The 23,541-nt window shown below is 38.3% G+C and overlaps 6 protein-coding genes across 6 annotated transcripts; 3 read left to right on the top strand and 3 right to left on the bottom strand.

Annotated features, from left to right (window-relative positions):
• Window positions 1-293: 293 nt before the first annotated feature.
• On the top strand, window positions 294-3,045 carry LOC5511859 (CB1 cannabinoid receptor-interacting protein 1). The gene is made up of 2 exons (XM_001632174.3): window positions 294-574; window positions 2,236-3,045. The coding sequence occupies exons 1-2, from the start codon at window positions 390-392 to the stop codon at window positions 2,543-2,545; spliced, it is 495 nt and encodes a 164-aa protein (XP_001632224.2). The 5' UTR covers window positions 294-389; the 3' UTR covers window positions 2,546-3,045.
• LOC5511860 (tip elongation aberrant protein 1) lies at window positions 2,605-5,523 on the bottom strand. The gene is made up of 2 exons (XM_001632220.3): window positions 5,226-5,523; window positions 2,605-4,825 (listed from the first exon to the last, which is right to left on the bottom strand). The coding sequence occupies exons 1-2, from the start codon at window positions 5,326-5,328 to the stop codon at window positions 3,480-3,482; spliced, it is 1,449 nt and encodes a 482-aa protein (XP_001632270.2). The 5' UTR covers window positions 5,329-5,523; the 3' UTR covers window positions 2,605-3,479.
• Window positions 5,524-5,755: 232 nt separating this feature from the next.
• LOC5511893 (zinc finger FYVE domain-containing protein 21) lies at window positions 5,756-11,065 on the top strand. Its single transcript, XM_032381213.2, has 7 exons — window positions 5,756-5,917; window positions 6,093-6,143; window positions 6,534-6,702; window positions 6,967-7,036; window positions 7,868-7,959; window positions 8,531-8,661; window positions 8,813-11,065. Exons 1-7 carry the CDS (start codon window positions 5,804-5,806, stop codon window positions 8,843-8,845), a joined length of 660 nt encoding a protein of 219 aa, XP_032237104.1. The 5' UTR covers window positions 5,756-5,803; the 3' UTR covers window positions 8,846-11,065.
• LOC5511894 lies at window positions 10,610-16,590 on the bottom strand. Its single transcript, XM_001632221.3, has 12 exons — window positions 16,431-16,590; window positions 15,181-15,300; window positions 14,897-15,048; window positions 14,017-14,093; window positions 13,825-13,930; window positions 13,401-13,429; window positions 13,077-13,154; window positions 12,915-13,002; window positions 12,488-12,570; window positions 12,258-12,403; window positions 11,845-11,885; window positions 10,610-11,755 (listed from the first exon to the last, which is right to left on the bottom strand). The coding sequence occupies exons 1-12, from the start codon at window positions 16,480-16,482 to the stop codon at window positions 11,099-11,101; spliced, it is 1,629 nt and encodes a 542-aa protein (XP_001632271.2). The 5' UTR covers window positions 16,483-16,590; the 3' UTR covers window positions 10,610-11,098.
• Window positions 15,299-17,268, top strand: LOC116618001. Its single transcript, XM_032381215.2, has 4 exons — window positions 15,299-15,636; window positions 15,742-15,903; window positions 16,000-16,099; window positions 16,584-17,268. Exons 1-4 carry the CDS (start codon window positions 15,634-15,636, stop codon window positions 16,670-16,672), a joined length of 354 nt encoding a protein of 117 aa, XP_032237106.1. The 5' UTR covers window positions 15,299-15,633; the 3' UTR covers window positions 16,673-17,268.
• Window positions 17,269-23,525, bottom strand: LOC5511861 (zinc finger protein-like 1 homolog). The gene is made up of 8 exons (XM_032381212.2): window positions 23,301-23,525; window positions 22,469-22,580; window positions 22,166-22,254; window positions 21,764-21,868; window positions 21,217-21,274; window positions 20,571-20,729; window positions 19,716-19,836; window positions 17,269-18,593 (listed from the first exon to the last, which is right to left on the bottom strand). The coding sequence occupies exons 1-8, from the start codon at window positions 23,400-23,402 to the stop codon at window positions 18,392-18,394; spliced, it is 948 nt and encodes a 315-aa protein (XP_032237103.2). The 5' UTR covers window positions 23,403-23,525; the 3' UTR covers window positions 17,269-18,391.
• Between the last annotated feature and the right edge of the window lie 16 nt (window positions 23,526-23,541).

Genomic DNA, 23,541 nt, shown 5'->3' with positions numbered 1-23,541 from the left:
TTGGTTAACATAACATAAGGAACCTCTATGCAAAAATTCAAGCTTACCAGACTTAACCAGAACTTATTTTGGGAAAACTTGCCATTTTTTTGCTCTGTCGCTTTGGTCATAGTTAATAATATGCTTTGTTGATTTATGACCTCATGAACAGTATAACTTACGACTTTACGAAATCATATTTCATAATTAGGTTGGTATTATAATAGTATTAATATGGAAAATTTTGTTTGATCATCTGTAAACATGACAGAGTGGTCTACCTGTGGTTATAATCAATACACGAAGTGCGTGACGTTAGAGCGTGACACCAGACAGCCATAGCGCAAAAAGAGCAGTCGAAGGCTTGTTTGGAGTGTGTATCCACTACTCGCGTCAGTTTAGCCTTGAAAATGGCTTCCGCCAGGACGGAGGAGCGAGCCTTTAAAACATCATTGTCTCTGACTCGATCAGAAGACTCATCGCCTGTATTTTTCAAAGTGGATGGTGAAAGATTCAAAGAAACTCGAACCTTGAAGTTACAAGTTGACTCCAAGTACAAAGTCGTTCTAGAGTTTCGTCCACCTCAGACTTTGGCGTAAGTGTTCTATTATTAGTTTATAGGCAGTTGTTCTATTTTGTGTCCTACAATATCCTAGATGAAATTTAGCAAGCAAACATATCAATACTACACTACAAACAAAGTGGAAAGGAACGTTTCAAATTTAAATTTCTTGGCACACCACAGGCAAACAAATAATGGTAATTAGTCTCTGTCCACAGTAAATTGGTTTGTCACTTGTTTTAATCTATATGTTTGATCTACTCATTTAATGTTTTTTGAGACTAAACGTTCTTCTGATTGGTTGACCAATTTAGCTCAATCACATATCAAATTGACAGTTTGGCATTTTTGATTGACACAAGGAGAAACTTGATCGACTAATCATGAATTTTAAATTGCAATGTTGTACATTTCCCTGGTGTTGTATTTCCTTTATGTGTTCTAACTAAATATGGTTATTTAAGATGATATCAATGAAAAGAATATTATTTTTAATGAAAGACAATGCCTCAAAGCTATTCCAGTTGTTTGAAAATATTAGTTTATGATTGGTGTGTGTTTCTTTATTGGTGTTTAACTCTGGACAATTAATTTTATAAGATATGAAACATCTGCTGATGTCATACCCAATAATCACTCTAAAAACAGGTTATATTCTCTTATAAATACATGTGTACATGTGTAAATTCCTCTACCATTTTTGTATATGGAACTATCTCCGAATCGAGTTTTTAAGCAATCCGCCTAAAAACCTACAAAAAAACGTCAACAGTCTGCATGTACTCCCCATAGCTGTACAAAAAATCGTGCTGAAGCTGAGGTAGTCAGAATAAAGTTTCCAGCCTTGTCTCATTAAAATACTTAGTATCGACTTAAAATCCGAGACAAAATTATATCGCTCTGAACTTGTAAAATTGAGCTTCTTGGAAAGAAAAAACACCAAAGACGGATCCATTTACATCCCAACTAAGTTTATTTAATGAATAGAGCATGAAGAAGTAACTCATAGATGTTTATTTGCGTGAATTCATGTCCTTAGATATCCGTCACTGACCCAGGTGGGAAGCCTGTGTTCAGACAGAGCTCAGGAATTAACTTTATTGTATGTTTGTTTGTATAATGCCTAAATTGAAACTTAGACTTTGTTCGGTGATAAGGGGAGGAATTTCTTGTTGTCCCGTCAGACCAAGCTAAAATCCATGGATTATCTCTACCTCTAGATTATCTATACCTGTTAACTCTCCCGCATTAGGCAGGTGTCTCAAGTATTTGGACATCTTCTCCCACTCTCCTGTGTGGAGCACTCAACTCCAGCTTTTTAGTGATTTTTATTGATTAAGAAAAATCTTTCTATAGAAAATCAGCATTTTGCCTATTTTCTATCAGTAATGAAAAATAATAATTCCCCGTTAATAAGCACCATTATTAAACATGCATGTGAAACCTATATTGAGCACAAGAGATTTCTGAATGGCAAATGTCTGCTGATTGGCTCAATGATTGCAGGAAAGCAATTTAGCTGCTTTCACCCACCTTACCCCTCAAAAATTAATATACCCAACCCCTTTCCCGCCCAAAAAAAAAATCCAAAGCCTTTAGAATGTCTGGGGTTGACAGGTATGCTCCTCTTAAAGACTTCTCCCTACAAGCCCTTTCAAGAACTCCCCGACTTACATCAGCTTATTCTTTTCTAGTGAGGCAGCTATCTCTGGTGGCTCTTTGAAAGCAGAACTGAAGAAGATAGATGAAAACTGCAGTGTTTATGAGGGTTTATTCTCAACACAGGGTATGCCTTCATCTAAGAGCAAGGACCGTGCATACATTGTACTTTCCCTGAAATTCAATACAGGCCATGAGATGAATGTCCAGGTACAAAGCAAGTTGTATTCCGTGAAAGATAACACCCATGTTACATGGGGTGCATGTCTAAAATCCTTGGATTTTGAATGCAAAATGAGAGATGGACAGAGCTTTGTGAGCATCCAAAAAACAACTTTCATATGAAAATTTTGTCATTCAGTTTTAATCTGTGAATCTATCTAATGATTGCATTCACACATTTCTTTTTTTATGGCAATTGATTTTAATTTAAGTATATTTTACAGATCATATACTATTATAAATACTATTCAACAAATTATGTGATTATTATACAACTCAAACATAACTTTAAAAAATAATACTAAAAAACAATGTATTTACTGTAAAACAATTTAGTGAAAAATTTTAGTGACAAAGAAACTACTGTTATATGGCCCTATTGCAGGGCCAATAAAAGAGTAACTGGGACAACTCTGATGAACTTTGATTATCCCGAGTTACAGAGAATAATCTTATTCTGTCTGACACGACCGCTACAATAATCGATTGCTAACGTTTCATATTATTTTTAAATTGTTTGAGACAACTTGCCTTAATTTTAACCTGCCCTTGTCAACTGTCACCTGGTTAACTCTAGGTGTTATTCTTGTAGGAGTTTTTATAGTAAATAAGGTAAAATGTAAGCTATGTGTGTGATTTTTTGTAAGTTTTATGGGTACCTTCAAATACAATGCTTCGAAATATCACACAATGCTTACACATTGTGTGGTAACATACCTAAAAACAAAATAGAAACCCTTTTTATAAGCTATATTGAGTCACACCACTTCCTGCCAAATATGACATATTATTCATACTGTCTGCTGCTCTAACATAAATATTTAGGCTGCTCTAAGCAGCTTCTCATGGAAGCATACCCACATTATCAGCATGTATGACTGAACTGATGCTTAGCAAATACAGTCTTGGTCCTTGTTTTCCCCCTTCAAATCCTGCCTAAGCCCCTCTTCTTAAAAAGAAGCAGTTTTTTTAATTGAAGATTTGCCATATCTTAGAAGTGTTTCACAATATCTGTAAAGCTGTGTATTGTCTGCACCCCCCCCCCCCCTGCCAACACCTACACATCAGGAACTTGTATTCCTGACTTTATCTGTTCATACTTGACCTTTGGTGCAGGGTTTCTCTGTCTCCAGCACCAAATATTACACTCCTTGCGATAAAAAATAGCAAGCATCCCAGCCATGACAACAGCCAAGATCACCAAAGCAATAACTACCCTCTCTGCGTATGACATGTCAAGGGTGTCTCCAGGTAACTTCTTGGTGTCAGTCTGAGGTTTTTCGGTGCTGGGTGGTACATAGCTGCTGCCGAACACCCACAGGTCATTTAGCACCCCATCGTTACCTTTCACATCATGGCCTGATCCCCCAAACAACCACAGGTTCTCATCCAGGGTAAAGCGGACAGCTGCCTCTCTGGGTCCTGGAAGGTTTTGGGGTCTTGTCTGCATTTTCAAACCAAATGTGGGTATCCCTTCACTTATAGGAAGACCTCCAGCCCAACACCACTGATTGGTTGAGGTGTTAAACAACCAAAGGTCTGAGAGGAAGCCAGGATCCCGGCCAGTGGTGTTATCACAACCACCTCCTCCAAACATCCACAAGTTACCATCCTTGTCTGACCATGAGGCAGCATCGCGTCGACACCCTGGCAGGCTTGGCTTCCCAGGAAGATTATTACCTGGCAAGTTATAGACACCAGCTGCTGATGCATTTGCACTTCCTTTGATTTTTGTCCAGGAAGAATCTAAAGGATTAAATGCCCATAGATCAGACATTAGTCCGAGTTCCCCCTGGCCTCCGAATAGGTACAAAGTGCCATTATTTTCCCAGGCAGTGGCAGAGAACCGAGAGCCAGGAAAAGTAGGTAGCTTGGAGAAAGTAATGGATGACCAGGCCATGTCCTTGAATGAGAATTTCCACATATCATCAATAATTTTGGCACCATTGTCCCCTCCATAGATGTAGAGAATGCCCTTGCTTGCATCACACCAGTATGACTGCTTAACTCTAACTGGGGGATTATCATCTTGAAGTGCTGTCCAGGATGTTGTCTTCAAATCCAAAATCCATGTATATGCTTTAGACTTCCCCTTTCTTTTAATCACACCACCAAACACCACAACTTTGTCTTGATAAAAGCAAGATGCACAGTGCACACAGGGTGAGGGCCTGGAAATGTTTTTCGCACCATCATCAACTAAGGACCATGACTTAGACTTTGTGTTGAACAGCCAGAGTTCCTGGAGAGGTTTGGTCTGACCATGACCATCAAACATCCAGACATTACCAGATCTGTCTTTCCAGGTAGTAGCACCATAACGGGCGCCTGGAAACTTGTGAGAAGCATTGAATGTATTTGGAGCATTGCTGATCTTGCTACCATCAACCCATGTCCATTGACCTGTAATATAGACTGGCAAAAGTAAGTTTAACATACCTAGATAGAGGGGGGGACAAACTTAGATAGAGGGGGGGTGTTCTTTTTAAAAGGAAAAACGAGCTGATACTTTTTGTAAGGGTATATAAGTAAAGTAAATTTATCAAACGTCTCGCCAATCATCTCCACTAGTTCAACAAATTTAGCTTGCATTAGAGTGAAACGACGGTTTCAACAGTGCTCTGCACTGAAATAAACAGTGCCTGTTATAATAGTATTACTTAATTGTAATAAGCTTTTTAAAAACATCTCATATTATTTCCCTTATTTCCCGACGTGGAACCATATTACGTTATCTGCAATCACAAGTTGTTGTTCCCCTTTTAGGCGATCAAAGAGTGTAATAAAACCATCATAAGCTTACCGTGGTCGACAGTCTCGGGTTTTGTGCTTTCAACTTTTGTGAGTTTAAAAGATGCGATAAAAACCAGCAAGAAAGCCGAGTTTGACAGGTTTTTCTTCATCATAGCGTAGTTTTCATTTTCTTTCCGACTGAAATATGATCCAAGCTCTTATTGAAACGCTTTAAAACGAGAGCCAGTCGTTATGATAAATGGAAAACTCTATGTATCTACAGTATAAATGGAAAATAAATTAGTTAATGCGCAATACTTTCATTTCGGCTCAACAAAGTGAAGCCTTCTGTTTGTTTCCCGAAGCAAAATCGATATTTCCTCGGAATGCGAAAAATTGACGTGTCATGGGGAAAACAATAACAAACTGTTTGATTTCAATGAAAATGGTGCCAAGGAGACAATTACAGTAAATGGGTTAAACAAATGTAAAGCTAACATATAATCCAAGCAATATTGGAAATAAAAAGAAAATATTGTTTTATTTTTTTTTCGCGGGAAAAAATCCGAGGTTTCATTGATTAAATGAGCCCGCAGATTTTAGATTGCAGTCCGCTGGGTTCTTGTTTTGCGATTTACGAAGCACAAAATGTCTTCCAGCAAACAACTGCTAAAAGGCAAAAGCGGGCTAAGAATGGTCTCCTCCGAGGCCGAGAGGTCGCCTTTCATGCTGGAAGAGCCTCACTGGGAAGACGATGCATTGGTAACGTTAGCTAGCGGTATTCTAGGACAACCATTTAAAATTTGCAATCTATTCTGAACCTGTAACAATCGCGTATTAAACATTTTTATATTGTAGAATATTATAGCTGTATGTTCCACGAGAAACGACATGTCTTTACTGTAAAGTGTAGTGTGATTGTAGATTCTCTTTGCAGTTCCCAAACTGTGTGAAGTGTAATCGGAAGTTCGATTTCACGCATCGCAGGGTAGGCCTCTGTGTCGTGATTGGTTTTTATTTTGTGGTCTTTCAGTCTGTTGTGTTTTCTAATAATGATATGGGTTTGTTCGGCCAAGGAAAGAAAAGTCATTTCTCGACTTATGCAATGTTTTTTTTGGGAGAAAATAAACTAAATTCTGTTCATAATCTAACGAAAAATACTTTCTTTTGACGTATTTTTTGCACAAAACACTTTCTTTTGATTTCTCTCTAAAGGTCGTCATTAAAAATAATTATCTCTGCGTTTTTCTTTTTATTCTATTCCAATTTGGTTAAGGTTCTTCTACCCTTTAGATTTGGTAAAAATCAATACACAATATTATTGATTTAAAATATTTACAGGGTACATTTTAGTAATTGTTGTTTTACCTTAAAACAGCACCATTGTCGTAGGTGTGGTAGAATATACTGTGGCGGCTGTTGTGACCACAAGGTGATGTTGGAACGACTGTCATTCATCGATCCTGTCAGGGTTTGCGAAGAATGTTCACATGTCGCAAAGAGGGAAGAAGAGTTTTTTCACAAACATTTAAAGATTCTTTGCAATGGTATGTCTTGACAGAATCACTTTACTACTGTATACTAAAAAATCATTTTACAACATTTTTGAAGCACAACTGAACTGCGCTAAGATGGCAGGGAATTTATGTATGTGTGGATTGCTAATGTACTGAATATTATTGTTTATGTTGTGTGGATTGCTAATGTACTGAATATTATTGTTTATGTATGTGTGGATTGCTAATGTACTGAATATTATTGTTTATGTATGTGTGGATTGCTAATGTACTGAATATTATTGTTTATGTTAGGTGCAAACTTCATTGTGGACAATTCAGCCCCTCTCACCTTCAATTGCAAACTGGAACACAACACACACAGGTACTGAATACATCAGTAAGATATGAAATTATAAAGTGTGGGGGCTCTCTAACCCAAGTGCTGAGGGGAGAGAAATATCAATAGTGTTAGCAGAGATTAAAGTGATCAGGGTTGATTTTTTAAATATATTAGATGCCCACATTTTCACATAACTTATGAATAAATTATCTTAATCCATACAGTATGTGCTTGATGGAACTAACTCAAGAATAAATAAACAAGAATAAAAGTAATTTAACTTTCTTCAATTGCGATAACCAAAAATAGTTTCAGTTACAGTGGAACCTGGATTTTACGATAACCTCTATTTTACGATGACGCTCCTTTCTCCCTTCGGAAATAAAGTGAAATGTATGAGAAATTACCTTGATCTAACAATATTGGATACAACAATATTCTCGATTTTATGATACAAATCTGTTCTCCCAAGCGTAATTTTGACCTCGATACAACAACAGTATTACTGATTCTTCTATCAACAAGACACCACATCTGTACAAACTTGACAGATCTTGTGAAATGCAGATTACAGTTTACAGAGAGTAACTGTACAGTCTTACACAGAGTACAGTTAGTAACAATATTATTATTGTGTTAAAGTTAATAATTAACCTGACCTCGCTACAACAATATTTTCAAAGGATTTTCCCTTAAATATTGAAAAATCGAGGACCTCTTTCTGAGGATACCTAGATTTTATGATACACTTTCTTTCTCCCAAGTCACATCGTAGAATCCAGGTTCCACTTTAGCTGGGATTCAAGTAATGTTATGTTTGTAGTTTGTGAGCTACAGTTAACAGGATCATTATGTATTTGGTTTTATTCTAAGGGAGATTCTGTTTGAATGTGATGGAGATGCCTACCATGAACCCATTGAGCTTTCTCGTCTTGTGTCAGTTCAGCTGATTGCTGACAACCCAGGTAAGAACTTTATTGCTCATTTTTCTGGTGGGGGGGGGCATTGGGATTTGCGGTATTGGCCCTTTTTCTATAAGATTGCTGTAAAAAAAGCAAAGAAAACATGCAGTGATGCAGTATTTTGAAACACCGCAGGTGCGATATTTCGTATTATTACTGCAGTATTTTCGAAAATTTTGTGCAGTATTGCGGTAATTAGACCCCCCAAACATCCCCCCTTTCTGTTGTGGTTGACCATGTAAGCAGCATAATTCCAAAGTATTGTGGTTGAAGACGACCACCAAAGTGGTATGAATCTAAAGTGTTGTGATTGTAGATGACAGTGAAAGTGTCGTAACTCCAAAGTGTTGTGATTGTAGATGACAGTGAAAGTGTCGTAACTCTAAAGTGTTGTGATTGTAGATGACAGTGAAAGTGTCGTAACTCTAAAGTGTTGTGATTGTAGATGACAGTGAAAGTGTCGTAACTCTAAAGTGTTGTGATTGTAGATGACAGTGAAAGTGTCGTAACTCTAAAGTGTTGTGATTGTAGATGATCGTGTAAGTGTCATAATACTGAAGTGATGTTGTTGTAGATGATCGTGTAAGCGGCATAATACTAAAGTACAAGGAAAGAGCTGAAGTGATGGAGGTAAAGCTTCATGCAATTGGAACATCAGAAGCTGAGAAGAAGTCTGGATTAGCCTGGATAGCAGCTATGCAGAGGGTATGTACCTAACCATACACTCTTTTTGGTAATTGGCATTTACAATGGAATTTACATAACTCCCAGCTAACTCAAACTGACTTCTGGGTTTCAACTCTGCCTAAGCCACTTATAGTTACTAACCATCTCTAAAATCTCTCTTTCTTTACAGGCAATAAAGATGTTGTTTGAAGTAGGAAGTTGAGAGCCCAATTAATAGGGAAAATAGGGGGGTTGGGAGGGAAAAGTGGAGATTTGAACTTAGTCAAGTTGCTGGTCACAAGTTTTTAATGAACAATTCTGGCAAGAAAAAAGAGAGACCTTTAGCAAGCCTTCCCTCTGCTAAGGAACTCTACTTGCACAACAGAAATGATTATATAGTAATAATTAACATATTTTCATAATTACTTTTGGCCGATATTTTGCCAAAGCTAATTAAGAAAGCAGCTGTTTGAAGTAGGAGCAGGGCTTCTGGAATTCCGCGAAAAAAACCCTCAAAATTATGCGGGATTCTTTGCTAAATTACGTGGAAAATCAATCATTACGTACTAAATTACGTGGGATTTTGCAATACATTTTTCTTTAAAAATCAAAATTTTGCTGGATTTTGTACTGATTTATGCGCTATATTACACAGAATATCGACTGTTACGCCCAAACTACATTTTGTACCGAAGGAAAACACTAAATAACTTTAAAAGGTTATTTTTTTGCGTGAAAATGTCTTAGGCAAGATTAAATTTGCTCCTAGCCACCAGCCAATAAAAAAAGGTATTTATTTATTAGTCCTAGGCCTTCTCGGTTAAGCCAAGAGCGCCTAGTCATTTTATTTGTTTTCGAAATTCAGTTCGAAATATCGCACTCTTACGAAGAATATCTCCCTTATTTTTTACGAGAAATAGAGGTAAGAACCCTAAAAGAACACATCAGCTGTGCAATTAAATGTTTTGTCTTTCAAAATTTAGCCCAATTATGCTGGATTACGCGGAAATTTGTGGATTACGTGGAAAAAGCCAAATTACGCGCTTCCGCACAAGCGCGTAATTCCAGAAGCCCTGTAGGAGGTCAAGAGCCTAATTAAAAGTACAAATAGAGGGGGGGGGGATAGTGGAGATTTGAACTTTGCCAAGTTTCTGGTCTCAAGTTTTTGATGAACAATTCTAAGTAAGCTTTTGGCAAGACAAAGGAAAGCCCTTTAGCAAGCTCTTCCTATGCTAAGGGAACTCTCTTGCACAACAGAAATGATTACAGTACATATATAAACAATCTAAACAAATTTTCATCATTACGTTTGGCCCATAATTTGCCAAAGCTTATTCAGAAAGTAGCTTAGTGACAAAATTGGACATGGAAAAATCCATGGTATTTTAATACAATATAGGATTTTAATCTAAGCCAAGCCTAAGAAAGCGGATAACCTAGAACATAAATCAAACATAAATACAATAACTCCAGACATAATGGATATAGATGACATAATGCATTTGTTTATCATAGTACAATACTGATCAGTTCCAGTAGCCAGGAGTATTAGGGAAGGGGGAATTGAACATTTAGTGACCCATTTTCTGGCTCATTCCAGGTGTAAGAACCTGTGAATTTTTGCTTGGTATAACAAATGGTAGGACGAATCATCTTGAAGATAGCTGAATACAAAGGTGTGCTCTAGGAATGTTAATTACACCAGGGTAAAGCCCATTGTTTTGACATGCTTCCTCAAGTAAGTTACAGTAGTCCTTTTCTTTAATTTGAGTAGACCATACAGGTGAGTGAAGGGAGGGTGAGCTCATGGGAACCCACCAGGCTATAGGCCTGGATAACTTCTTATAAACATTTACAGAGGGGTCATTCTAAGTTTACCTGAAAAAAGGTAATAGGGCCTGACATTGTCTTAATGTTGACAAACTTGACACTTTCAAAACACGTCCAATTAAATGTTTAAGAGAGTGCTTTTAACAAAAAACTGCTGTTGATATCAATAATATATAATTCCATTTTTATGATTTTTAAGCGTTCTCACAGATTAATGGCACTTGATGACATTCGTCATGGTGTACTCTGTACGTACATTGTGAACTCTAGTTTCATGTTCAGCTCACTAAATGTACATGGTATATGAATTCAATCTTAGAAGATTATGGAATAGCACTAAGGGTGGATCTAAAGATAAAGAGAACTCCCTCTTTAAAAAATACAAGGCAGCTGCTTAAATCAAACCTTTGGGTATAAACATCAGTAAGTTTTATCTCTTGATAGTTTTAAAATTTGTTATATATCTTGTGCAAAGGAGGGGCGAAGATGCTACCTCCTAGATCCACCTCTGGCGCTATCAATCGATGACGGTATCCTCACAATAAAGAAAGTATAAAGCTTCATTTTGAAGTAGTGTGAAGAAAAAAATTAATAAATTAACTTTTTATAACAATGGTTGACCAGTATAGTTGTAGTATTTTGTTCCTCAAACACCTAAAGCATTGAAGATGTCATCAATATCAACCCCTTTACAACTTGTTGAGACTTTACTATTTTGTTCAAGAGTGTCATGACTTTGAAAAAGATCCAGAGTTCCTACCTCAATTTCTGCATTATTGTTTTTACCCATCAAACTCTTCATTGCTACAGGTTGATGGTCTACACAACCCTTGCTACAATCAGCAAGTTTTTCCTTCCTTTTAGCATTCACATTATTAATCCTAACTTTAGATGTTTTCTCAGATCTCTTAATCCTGTGGCCAGTTCTCTGTTTCCACCTGTTAACAAAACTCTTTCTCTTGCAATGTTTCCAGCGCAAAAGTGAATAAAATAACTTCTTGGATGTAACATCATTTGATTGGAACTTCTCCTTGTCCAACATTGCTAGTTGATTTTGGTAGAGTTTTGCTATTCTGTGCATTTTTGGCTTGAAATCCACAAGACTTGTTATGTGTCCCACTCTATCATCTTTATTGGTTTTTCTTTGATAAAGCCCTTTGGTCACACCTTGTTTTCCTCTTGAATGTCTGCCATGCCTAGCAGCAGCCAAACCCTTGTAACTTAGACTCCTCCGCTCTAATGTGTTCTGGATAGGAGCTGTGATTGAGTTTGATGATTCTTTTACACATTTTTCTTCCTTTATCTGCAAAGGAAACAATGTAAACCAATGTGAAATCTATGCAGTAGGTACCCACACAAGTATTTAAACATAATTATCATGAAATAACATACCAATCTGCCATGTGGCATATACTCATCTAGTGACACCACTTCTGTTAAAAAACAAGGTTGAATAAATTTCAAATGCAGGGCCGTAGCAGGGGGTGGGGCACTGGGGGCATATGCCCCCCCCCCAAATATCTTTAAAAAATACAAGGAAAGGACCAGTAGGGGCGTGCCGGTGCCCCCCATTGTTTTCTAATGTTTATGTTTCTGATGTTTTCTAATGTTTCTGTTTTCTTGCCTCCCCCCCCCCCCCTCCCCAATAATTCGAAGATTGCTACAGCCATGAAATGGAATGAAAAGAGGGAGAGGGAGGGTGGGAAAGAGATGGAAGTTGAGGGATGAAGAGAGGGGAAAACAGTATTTAGACAAGGGAGTACTGTACAAACAAATTCTGAAAACTACATTTCAGATTCACTGACCTCCAACATCATTTGAATCAGATGATGGTAGCATTGTAGAAGATTTAGCTCTTGGCTTGTTATCAGTCACGGGACTTTCGGCAAACAGTTTATCAAGAAGGGAAACACTTTGGTTGGCTGTGGATTTTACTGTGTCTTCATCAACACTGTGGATATGAATCGCAAATTTGTAAGTACAGTCCTCTAATAAGTTAGTCAATTGATTGTAAATTGATTTCTCATGTCATTACCTTTGAACTTCATCTACAGATTTGTCAGTACCTAACCACGTCTTCAGGCAAGTAGGAAGATGTAAAGTTTCACTTAAATCTGCCTGTAAATTGACATCACAGACAGCATCACATTGTTGTCCCTTCCCTTAGCTACTGGTGCTACAGTTATGCATACAGCCTGCCTTGTACTGTTTTATTTGCCAAAACAATGCCCGCTCATTTTTATAAGTCAATAGTAAAACCTCCCCTGCAATATTTGAAGTTTTAAGAATAAAATTAATCTCTTTTTACTGTAGGATGGGTTAAATTTCACATGGATTCAAGAGGATTTAATTTACTTTATTACTAAAAGCAAATATCTTATTTTCAAAGAGAACTATAGCCTATAAGAATGTGCCACTATGACAAAAACGAATTTAGATAATTCAATTAGATGTGTACTCACATTTTGAGCAGTTCTCAAGACTTTGATGAGTTCAAATAAGCATTTATAGCCATCAAATAGATTTTGACAAAAATCTTTTAACAGGATACTAAAGGAAGAATACAAACAAATTTTAATTTGGGACAATAAGGCAAGTGGACATAATTTTATTTTAGCTCTTACCTCAATCTGCTGATACAAGAAGCATTCACAACATGAAATCTCAGGAAAAAGCCCAGCACCATTTGACCCATTACAAGTCTAGTATCATTTATCAAGGAAACATTGATCATGACTATAAGAAAATAATTACATATTCTAGAAGAAAAAGGTCACTTTGAGAAAGGAGGCTAAAGAGGTAGTTGGCATTAACAACAAGCAGGAAGGCCTGCATTGAATGCTTCTTACCCCCAATACACATCCAACAGAGTTTGAGTCTTTTTTGCTTACTGTATATTATTAGAAAACAAATAAACACCAATATGGAAACATAAATAGAAAGGATACTGAAATATAGTTTTTGAATACTCAATAATCTAGAAAAAAGACAAGGGGACATCACTTAACAAATTTGGCATAGTAGTATACAAAAAAATGGAAGCAAACATGAATTTGCTGAATCCTCAAATGTACAAAGTTTAACATGCCTGTAGCTGCCTATTGATAGTTGGTCTGCAAACCTTGTTTCAGCCTTTCTGACGAAGGGCCCCTGAGGCGATTTCAGGGCTTTTTACACATCTTCACACGTCAGGACATTGTTAAGACTTTCCAAGACCCCATGCCCCCTTCCCCTAAGGTGACGTAGCTTCTGCAACATTAGTCTCCAAGCTGCCCGGCTTTCGTTAAAATCAGTTTCCCATTTCTCAATGTCAACAAGACAGTGAGTGCCAAATAAAGGGGTGAAAATGGTCTATTAAATAGATTTCCTTACTTGAAAGGCCAACTTTGCAGCGCCAATGAATTGCACAAGCATGTTTTCCACTGATCTCACACAAGGCAGTGATAGGCCAGCTATGGGTGGAGATTCTTGTTTGATTCTTTAAGCAAAAAGATGATGTAACATAACTAAGAAATTTAACTAAGCCTTGATTTTATGTAAATGATAAGAAATTGAGGCCATTACTTTGGCAGTTGCTTCACCAGAGATACCAGTGTACTCCCTAGGGACATCTGTTCCAAGCTATTCAAATACTTGTGGATCTAGGAGGGAGTTTGGCCATTAATATCTTCACGAAAAATTAAAATCATCACAAAAAATTCCAACAAATCTTATGACACTTTCGATTCCATCCCCAGGAGTGAATCAAGGGTCTTCTAAAGGGGGGAAGGGGTGGTGAGGGATTGCAACATGAAGTAAGGGGGGTTGCAATATTACCCGTGATAAAAAGGTCACTTTCTTTATATTAGCCTTCTTTTCCATCATAGGGGGCTTTCAGCCTCAAAAGCCCCCCCCCCCCTAGACAGTCCACTGCTCCCCTTGAATGGGGTCTTTGCTTCTGTGACTCCTGTGATTTTGCCCATCATTGCCACAAATAACACAAAGCATCTTCAAACGACAAACACCACATAGCATCGTCCTTGCCTATCATTACCACTCAGGCCAAGAAATAAGATTTTGAGCGGGAGGGGGGAGGGGGTGCTGGTTTACCCATTTAGCAGACCATTTCTCTTAGGTAGCTCACCCTAGCTTGAAGTGGTAATAAATTTTTCTCCATTAGAGTCACAAGTCATGTGGGGGTTCTTCCAACCCTCTGATATACCCCTGGCTCACAATTATCACCTTCATCATCAATTATCATCATTATTATTATTATTGCCATCATTATCATCATTAACATCAAAATTGTCATCACCAACATCATTAATGATCATCATGGTCTATGAAAACCTTCATTACCACAACCATCAACGTTTAACATCACCCATTATCATCGTCACAAATAAAATCATAACCATTTCAATAGTTCCCAAACTTAACATCAGGTCATATTTGATTCACTCACTTTTTTTAGTCCTTGAAAGTATTTCTCCTTTTTGTGCTGGTTGTTGTTCTTGTAGATGACAGCATGGAGTATTCGCATCTCAGTCCATAACTGATTCTTCATTAAATTACAGCTAAGCAGAGAGAGTTCATGCTTGGCAGTTTTTATCACATCTAGAAAATGTATTTACTTAATAACTTTAATTACATGCATGATTACAAAATAGATAGTATTAAAAATATCTTTAAAAAATATATATTTCAAACTTTCTTAGTCTGATGAGTTATATGTGGCATTTTTCTTACCTAAATCTTCAACTTTAAGATGACAGCTTACTCCCGGAAGAAGAGTTTGGTTTGTAGACAGACGGCGATTCCACCACGCTTCGTCCGCCATCTTGAATTGAAAGCCCGCTGTTGCTGAGCCTGCGATTACACAGGAAACCCGGCATATAAAGTAAACTGGCCGCCTAAAGCGATGTATTGTGATTTCTAAAATGTTTAATAGTTATAAACTTTGCTCTAAAAGAACCCTATCAAACTCTATGCGTATTGGCAGCAAATACGAATGTGACTTTTTTCCACTAAAGTTTCGTTTCTACGGCAACGCTCGGAGATGTCTTCTAATCAGTGACGTAATAGCCAGTGTTCCAAGTTCTGAGACTTGCACGATCCACATGTGCGAACGAAAACGTTCCGAATTAATCCTGGAGCCACCAGAAACACAAAAAACTAAAGAATTCTCACCAAACATGACAAATGGTAGGAATTATATATTTGTTTCAATCATTTTATACACACGTTTTTTTTTATAATGTTTCTGTCAAGCATTGGTATTGGAAAAATAAATGCGTTTGTCTCTTTTAGTTTAAGTTCCGAGGAACTCAACTACATCGTAAGGAGATCTACCCGACCTTATCTTTGATCCTTTGCATCGTGTTGTTCAGCGTCTTGGTCAACGATTTCGTCGCTACAAAGAGGCTCGAGACACCGGAGAACACATCTTACGGCATCACATTTCTTATATTAGTAAGTATTAGAAATAAAAATATTATCCTAGGTACAGGAATGTATCATTTTATAACCAGTTTTCAACTTTCCCTTTGATTTATCTTCTTTTTTTAGTTCATGCATTGCGTAGCATTTTGCATGGGCGCCTTAGGGTGTGTGTATAACGGGTTATCGGATCAACTCGTAGGATTTTATATAAGCATTGCTTCAACAGGTAAGAGATGAGAGAAAAGTTAATGTATAAATATTACCAACTCGCTTATAAGAGGACCAACTGTACTTAATTGGAGCGGACGGCTGAGTAGGCTGCTCTCGGCTATAGACTCGCTATGAGCCTAGGCTACTTGTGTTAATATAATAAAAATAACAATTTCTAAGAAATTGAGTCCGTTGTACGCTCCTAATTATTGCCATGGGCTCTCGGTTGCGCAAACCAAAGCGCCAGAAAACTTACGCAACAAACCGTGGCTTTTTTTCATTCAAAGTCAATCGCCTTGCATAACACAAATCCAAGCTTGACATGTTGTTAGAACTAAATATTTTACCGGGTTTTTTGTAATATCCTCTGTGGGTTGATGATCTCGGCTGCACTTGCATGTTGATGCATGGGAATATCGAGAGAAAATAGTATGATTGTCTTGAAAGGGATGCGGGCCGAAGACCATATTTCTATCTAAAGTTAAATGCTCTCTCCCTAGGCCTAAACCTCGCCATGTTCATGATCAGAATCATCTACGAGGCAGTATTCTTAGAATTTCGTCCTGAAGAACTGGCACATTCAGCATAGAAACAAATATAGTGTAAATGTAGTTAGAAAGGTAAGCTTACTATACTAAAACCCGCACGTGGTCAGCGGAAGAGCAAAGGGGACCTTCTATGCGCTACCTTGTGTACAAGAGGCTCTACGCGAGGCGTTGTCGCCGCTTCAAGGCTCTTTGGTACCCAGGGTAACTACGCCCAACTTTGCGAGGCGGATTTCTCTTTGCGCATGACCTTGAGAAGAAGGGGAATGTCATGCGCGACTGTTCTGCAACGAGTATTTGAGTTCATGTTGCGTTCTTAGCTCCGCTTTTTTTTGCGTAGTATATCATAACTTATACTGGCGTTTAATGTCAGATGTTTTAAAAGTACAAGTTGAGAATCCTAAAACCGCGCGGATGGAGAAGAGACAGGTCGCACCGTCCGAGAGCCATTCAGGGTTGAGGAAACAGACAATAGGCATTTGCGCCGACAGAACCACACGGTGTCAAGTCAATCAGTTTATCGCAAACTGAATGCGAAAGATAAAATCAGTTTATTTTGTACAAATAGCGCTTCCCTATAGTGCAATATTTTGTCTAATTTTTTATCTAAACTTTGTAAATAAATGCTGATACACAAGTATTTCTTTATCTGATGTATTTATTTTGTTCCAATAGTGATCTGTTCATTCTTACTGATAGTATTTAACAAATTGAAAGACTTTTGAAGTCATATTTAGAAAAGCAAGCATTAGGGACTCGATATTTTTTCTAACCCCGTAAGTGGTTCAAATGTACACATGAATTTTGCTCTACCGAAGGTTGACTGCACGAGTTTAATTTTTTTTTAACGTTAAAAGAGAGACAGAAACAAACTGTGCCATAATTCAATATCTAAGATCATCAAGGCAGTGTAAAACAAGTAATGTTGAGGACCAATGGTGTGCGTTTCACCATCCGACAAAAACAACTCGAAATAAATCGTTTTGCTGCAGAAAAATAGTGTCTCAGAAAGTAGTCCATCCTACTTTTGCATTTAAACTTGATTTTGTTACTTGTTTTATCACTGCAAGGAAAACTGGTCTGCAGCAAAATCAACATTTTAATGGCTTCGGGAGATCGTGATTGCTGAAGACAGATCAACTTGCAACAAAAACCTGCCTAAGGTCCCTTAGCCTAATGCCTACTTTTCTAAAACAACTATTACGATTCATGAGCCGCAAGACATCGGCTTGGAAACCTTTGGAGCTAAAAACCGGATAAGAAAGGGTTTTTTTTTTACAAATTATTATTATTATTTATAAGTACTCTTGGTATCGTTTTCATATGAATGTGGCCCTTCGTCAGAACCCTGCTCGGAGACCCAGGGTACTTTGCGATCGTTCGCCCGGCCCCCGGTGTGTTTCTAAGATTGCTGGCCCCCCGAAAAGCTGCCCAGGAATATTATCCTGTTAACACTAAAACAGTGCCAAACGTTTATATCGAGGCAGAGCGGAGCTCCGGTAATATGAGTCACTATAACCTGCTCGGATGTTATGTGGCTTAGGTCGGAAGCCGCAAGCCGCACCAGTTGTCCACTCCTTATAAGGCATCAATCTTAAGGTTACGTCATATTGATGGGTAAGCGGGTTGTACCGCGGCACTCACAAGGGTTGGTGGGTTATATCAGTCGCCGCTATGAGTCTTTGTGTACCCGGATGTGCGGGTTTGACCGCGAGCCTCAGAAGGGGTCCTTACGTCATTTTGGTGGGTTCTATTAGTCGCCGCTACGAGTCTTTCTCTACCCGGATGTGCGGGTTGGACCGCGGGTCTAAAAAGGGGTCGTTTGCAGCCGCGTTCCTCCCAACACGTGTAAAGATGACGGTGACAGTTACAAATGCGAGGATTACCAGGAAGAATATCATCATGGTGCGCTTGAGTGACGCGTTCGGATCATCGTACGTTTGCTTCTTTGTGTTCACTCGATTCCTGAAACCAGCAAAGAAATCATTAGGCAACGCACTCGTATGCAGTCATCAAACGGCGTTACGCGCAATGCATCACGGGCGGGACGATGAAACGTAAAGCATCACGGGAATAACTCTGAATTCTTTTCTACGCTTTTGGCTTTTGGCGCCCGATGTTTCTTCAACAAAAGCAACAAAACGGCGCACAAGCCCGAAGAGTCATAGAACTAACACGCCAAGTTTCAAGTACTGGGGGAAAATGTAGAAAAACATCAAAAGCTGCCATCTACAATTTGCGACTGCTGGCAGCTTGTGTTCTTAGACTGGTGTTCTTAGACTGGTGTTCTTAGACTGGTCCCCGCAATGCTGGCTGGAGCAGTTTCCACACAAAAAATAACTTCGTATCTAAGCTATGAGTCTCTTAAGCCTGACATGACAGAAAAACATGACTTAACGCATCAAATAAGCTCATTTCAGATCTAATAAGGCGGAAAATTTCTCTAAGTACTTAGTGAGTAATAAAATACAAAAATATCATGTGCGGCTTTTTTTTTTAAATTGATGCGGCTTTTTGTAAAGTGTCATTGAAATTTGAGCTTTTCGTCCCTGAGCTCATACATAGTGCAAGAATGATCAAGGGAAAAATATCTTAAAAAGCGAAAGTCTGGGTATATGCATTTCGGCCTCACGTTATTTGTGTTTTAAAAATCAGTGCGGAATACAAGGAACCGATGGCCATTGTAAGAAATTGTGTCTTCTTCCTCTATCTCGAATTGCGAATTTTCCAGGTTTTTTCGTCATGTCCTTAAGCCTTCAACTTGAGCCACATTGTATGTGTTGTCGTTATTCAACATCCCACCTAAAAGTGGGTTTATCTTTCAAATTTATTATTTTATTTGTTCACTGGAAATCCTGAGCGTGACAATTATATTGAAAATTGATAAAAATGTGCGAAGGAACAAAAAAGGATTTTTATGCCATCTCCACCGAACGTTTATTATCGCATCTAGCTACAAAAAAGTTTGAATTTTAGATTTATCACACACCAGAGTGATCTAGAATGCTTTTTTTCATCTAATTTGCTTATGCATTATAGTTTTGGTCCAGGTCCTCTTATGAATAGCCATTTGTGTACTGAACTCACCCAAACCACCTTGAGAACCAGTCTATGGCACCCCGGCGCTGGTATTTGTTCTCGTCATGGTCAACTGATGTATTTAGAGACTCTTCAGGTCGCTTCTCTGGTATTTTGCGTGATACTGTACCTAGAAAGTAAGGAAAAGTGTAACTGAGTAACAATCACAACCTGCAATGTTATCATTGCTCTCTGATCGAATTTCTCTTTTCTGTCACAGCCATGTGACTTGATTAATAACTCATGGGAAGAAATTAGTGGCTGGAAGCAGAGGAACCTTGGCAAAAGAAAGATGCATTGGCATAATTGGGGACCTTGATTCAAAAGGGGAAGTTACAGGGAGGGGATGTGATCATAGAATGTTTATTCACCTATTTCAATAAACGTTATCAAGGCAAATGACGATTCCCCCTTCATTTTTTCATAGCATTCTAGTATTTATCCCAAATACTGTAATGAAAGGTGATCACTAAATCATATAAATTTCATATTATGAGACATGCTTATTTCTCTTTTTTATGGCTAAAACCAAAAAAAACAACATAACAACGTAAATGATCTCTTGCCAGACGACATTATAAAGATACTTGTGCACTGCTAACTGATACTAAAGAAGCCATTTGACATTGACATTTGGCATACTTAATGTATAAACCAAGAAAGAATCACTTTTATCCTAGGAAACATTTTGTCATGCTTTTTAGAAAGAGAGGGGAGGAGGACAGGCTTAATAGAGATAGGGGGACTTATTTGAAAATAAGAGGGGTTCAAGGGGGGCCTATTGGAGAGAATGGCTTTTACAGTATTAAATTGAAGCATGTGAGTCATCCAACTCAAACCAGATTATCACATTCCTGTGCCTACCATCTTGGGGCAAGGCAGATGGATTAACAGCCTGCTGGCTCATCTGGATGATGTGATCCCTCTGAGGTCTCTGTTCTAGCCGGGATGCTGTGGCTGCCTTATAGTACATCTCCTGCTGAGTTTGTACCTCAGGTTTGTTGTAAGATTGGGCTTGAGTAGCTGTAGATAAATAAACAGCTAGGGTGCTCAATTTTGCACCTTGATTTTATGGATTTAGAGCAAGGGAGGGTAAAAGGGTGCACCTCGAAAAGTGGGCACTCGTGTTCAGATTTCCACTTTACACTCATGTTCAGACTTCCATTTTACACAAAAGTGCAATTTCTTTGTTTGCAGTTAATGTGTAAACCAGTAATAGGTCTAGCAATAAGAAACATTTTGGGTTTGGAAGTTATTATATGTCCAAGAATAAACGTCTTTACTTTATGGCTGTGAAAGTGCATTGCATTATTTCTAGTGTGTACATTGTTGATGGTGGGACAGGGGTCCCAATTTGAAGGATTGCTTATTAAATATTTCACACATCATTGCTGTTTTACACTTTTTTGCACTTCTCTACAGGGTATTCAAAGTCATCAATGTAGAAATAATTTATACCCCTGAAAACAATGTAAGCTGTGTGTGGTACCCATGAAGAATTTGAACAAACCTTGCGGCAATTGATTGGACATCATTTGTTGGGATGGCACTTGAGTTTGCTCTGGTAGCTGTTTCAAAAATAAGAAAAAAGATTTGTTTCAACATCGATTTAATTTAATGGCAACATTATATCACTACGAACACCTAAAAGAACATTGATTTGCATAGGTTAAAATTACCCTGTAATTAATTACTGATTAAGTTTATCTGAAACACTCCAGCTACAGTATACCATGCTGATAAGTCCTGACAAGGACAACTGTCGATGGTTGTCAATACACTGCGCTAACATTCTATCATCCCCCTTACTGGGGTGGCTAGAAATACTATACTTGGGAAACCTGTGGTCCTACACCAAAGAGAGCTTAAACAGGCATATTTTGGCATGTTTATGCAATGAAGTATTAAATAAATTTAAAAAAAGGTTGTTGTGTTCTGTTTGTGTTACTTGCTTTTGGCGGGAAGAAACATGAATACCTGTTTGAGCCTCTCTTTGGTGTAAAACCACAGGTCTCCCAAGGATTGTTATTTTAACCATGAAAGGGTCTATATCTTACCACAGGTATCCCAAGACCAGCCTTGGCCCAGCTAGTAGCAGACAGCTTTTGTTTAAGTTGCTCTACAACAGGGGAGACCATCTTTTCCGGTGGAAATATGACATTCTGGTGGGCATAAACGGCTGTGAGCCTGACTGCACACTGGTACATACGTTTTATGGAGTCTGCCTGGGCTCAAAGCCCTTTTTTAAATTGGGTGGATAGTCTCAAGTTTTTAGTTACACACTAAGTTCATTTGATGTGATGTTATCCATGACAGCAATAAAAAAATATTATTACTCCCATGACAGGAACATTGTTAATCAGCACAGCTTGACATGTAGGTGTCTAAAGGGGTTGCAACGAGATGGCCAAGTAACGTGGTGTCACTGATCTTATGTACGCCGGAAATTGATAACTTACCTTGCAGTTAGGGCAAGTATACCCTGCAGGTGCTGTATTTGGTGGCAAGCTCTGAGCAAAGTTGTTTATACATGACAAGTGGAATACATCTGTTAAAAAGCAAATGGGTTGTCATCAATATCCTGGATTTGCCCCAAAGAGAGGCCAAAAGCAGTCTGCAGATAACTCCAAAGGGCTGCCCCTAAGGGAATTCGAACTGCAATTGTCATTGAAGCAAGGAATTATTTAGCAGTGCATGCCGTCTGTCCTTTGGAATTAATTACTGAAACTCTTAAGGCCATTCCTGTTCCACAGCTTACTCACCATAACAGATTAATCTGACAACATCCCCATCTGAGAGATTGCCATTACAGAGAGTGCACACTGGGTTATAGTCACTGTCTTGGAGCCAGTGTAGATAGGACTTAACAATACACTAGGGAATTAAGAAACCACAAGAAATAAATCACAGTGATGATATGACTTTACAATACACTATGAAATGAAGAAACCACAAGAAATAAATTATGGTCTCGATAAGACTTTACAATACACTAGGGAATGAAAAAAAACACACAAGAAATCGATTCTAGTGCAGATATGACTTTAGAATACACTAGGGAATGAAGAAACCACAAGAAATCAATACCAGTGTAGATACGACTTTACACTAGGGTATAAACAAACCACAAGAAATCACAACAAAAACAAGATCCATAATTAACAGCTACTTATCACAATCTGATAGGTTACTGGCAGCATGACCCCTCCCCCGCCCCCCACCAGTCCTCTAGATGGATCCATATGATATACGAATGGGATGTGCATTCCAAAACGAGTCTCATTCAAGGATGACTTCTGCATTGCACCCACGTGAAACAGGAATGAGTTTTATTGAGAACTGGTTGTAGAAAGAGAAATCGTTCCAGGATGAAAACCGGGATAAAATCATTTTGGAATGAGCTCTCTACCAAATAGTCAAAACAGTTCAATCTACAAACATTCCCTTAACTTTTTCTCTAGCATAATAACGCATAGTCGCTACCCCATATCATTCACAAACTAAGAAAAAAAAAATTTTCTTCATATCCAGGATCTCATTATCAACAAGACCCTCAGAGAACGCAGTGCAAAAGTGCGCCACAAGCCGACCTACCCTCGAATGGCTCGAGACGAGGCAGTATTCACACACATTTACGCGATGTTCAAAGCAAAACTGATTGGTGACTTTCTTCTTCGGACATTTACAAAGCCCCATCGTTTCAGTGAGAGTGTAAATATGTCCCTCTCGAGGTACAGAGCTGATTTATTGGAGAATTATCGTCGGATGTTATTTCTAGTCAGTCGTGCCACGTCGCCATTTTGATTATGCTAGGTAACCGCGCGGTCAATTGGCT

The sequence above is a fragment of the Nematostella vectensis genome, chromosome 7 (genome assembly GCF_932526225.1).
Source record: "Nematostella vectensis chromosome 7, jaNemVect1.1, whole genome shotgun sequence".
NCBI classification, from domain to species: domain Eukaryota; kingdom Metazoa; phylum Cnidaria; class Anthozoa; order Actiniaria; family Edwardsiidae; genus Nematostella; species Nematostella vectensis.
The sequence above is the reverse complement of the archived record's forward strand: the minus strand, read 5'-3'. Positions and strand labels throughout refer to the sequence as shown.

Excerpts from the sequence above, each read along its gene's own strand:
- LOC5511894 (XM_001632221.3), bottom strand. The coding sequence starts at position 16,482 with ATGCAAGTGCAGCCGAGATCATCAACCCACAGAGGATATTACAAAAAA. Across the intron at positions 13,155-13,400 it reads TATTCAAAAACTATATTTCA|ACTTGTAATGGGTCAAATGG; the intron begins GTATCCTTTCTA and ends AAATGATACTAG. Across the intron at positions 13,003-13,076 it reads TCTTGTATCAGCAGATTGAG|TATCCTGTTAAAAGATTTTT; the intron begins GTAAGAGCTAAA and ends TTCTTCCTTTAG.
- LOC116618001 (XM_032381215.2), top strand. Across the intron at positions 15,904-15,999 it reads GCATCACATTTCTTATATTA|TTCATGCATTGCGTAGCATT; the intron begins GTAAGTATTAGA and ends TTCTTTTTTTAG. Across the intron at positions 16,100-16,583 it reads TATAAGCATTGCTTCAACAG|GCCTAAACCTCGCCATGTTC; the intron begins GTAAGAGATGAG and ends CTCTCTCCCTAG.
- LOC5511893 (XM_032381213.2), top strand. The coding sequence starts at position 5,804 with ATGTCTTCCAGCAAACAACTGCTAAAAGGCAAAAGCGGGCTAAGAATG. Across the intron at positions 7,037-7,867 it reads CTGGAACACAACACACACAG|GGAGATTCTGTTTGAATGTG; the intron begins GTACTGAATACA and ends TTTTATTCTAAG. Across the intron at positions 7,960-8,530 it reads GCTGATTGCTGACAACCCAG|ATGATCGTGTAAGCGGCATA; the intron begins GTAAGAACTTTA and ends ATGTTGTTGTAG.
- LOC5511859 (XM_001632174.3), top strand. The coding sequence starts at position 390 with ATGGCTTCCGCCAGGACGGAGGAGCGAGCCTTTAAAACATCATTGTCT. Across the intron at positions 575-2,235 it reads CGTCCACCTCAGACTTTGGC|TGAGGCAGCTATCTCTGGTG; the intron begins GTAAGTGTTCTA and ends ATTCTTTTCTAG.
- LOC5511861 (XM_032381212.2), bottom strand. The coding sequence starts at position 23,402 with ATGGGGCTTTGTAAATGTCCGAAGAAGAAAGTCACCAATCAGTTTTGC. Across the intron at positions 21,869-22,165 it reads ATACTTGCCCTAACTGCAAG|AATGTCATATTTCCACCGGA; the intron begins GTAAGTTATCAA and ends TATGCCCACCAG. Across the intron at positions 21,275-21,763 it reads CTGGTCTTGGGATACCTGTG|CTACCAGAGCAAACTCAAGT; the intron begins GTAAGATATAGA and ends TTTTTGAAACAG.
- LOC5511860 (XM_001632220.3), bottom strand. The coding sequence starts at position 5,328 with ATGATGAAGAAAAACCTGTCAAACTCGGCTTTCTTGCTGGTTTTTATC. Across the intron at positions 4,826-5,225 it reads ACCCGAGACTGTCGACCACG|GTCAATGGACATGGGTTGAT; the intron begins GTAAGCTTATGA and ends TCTATATTACAG.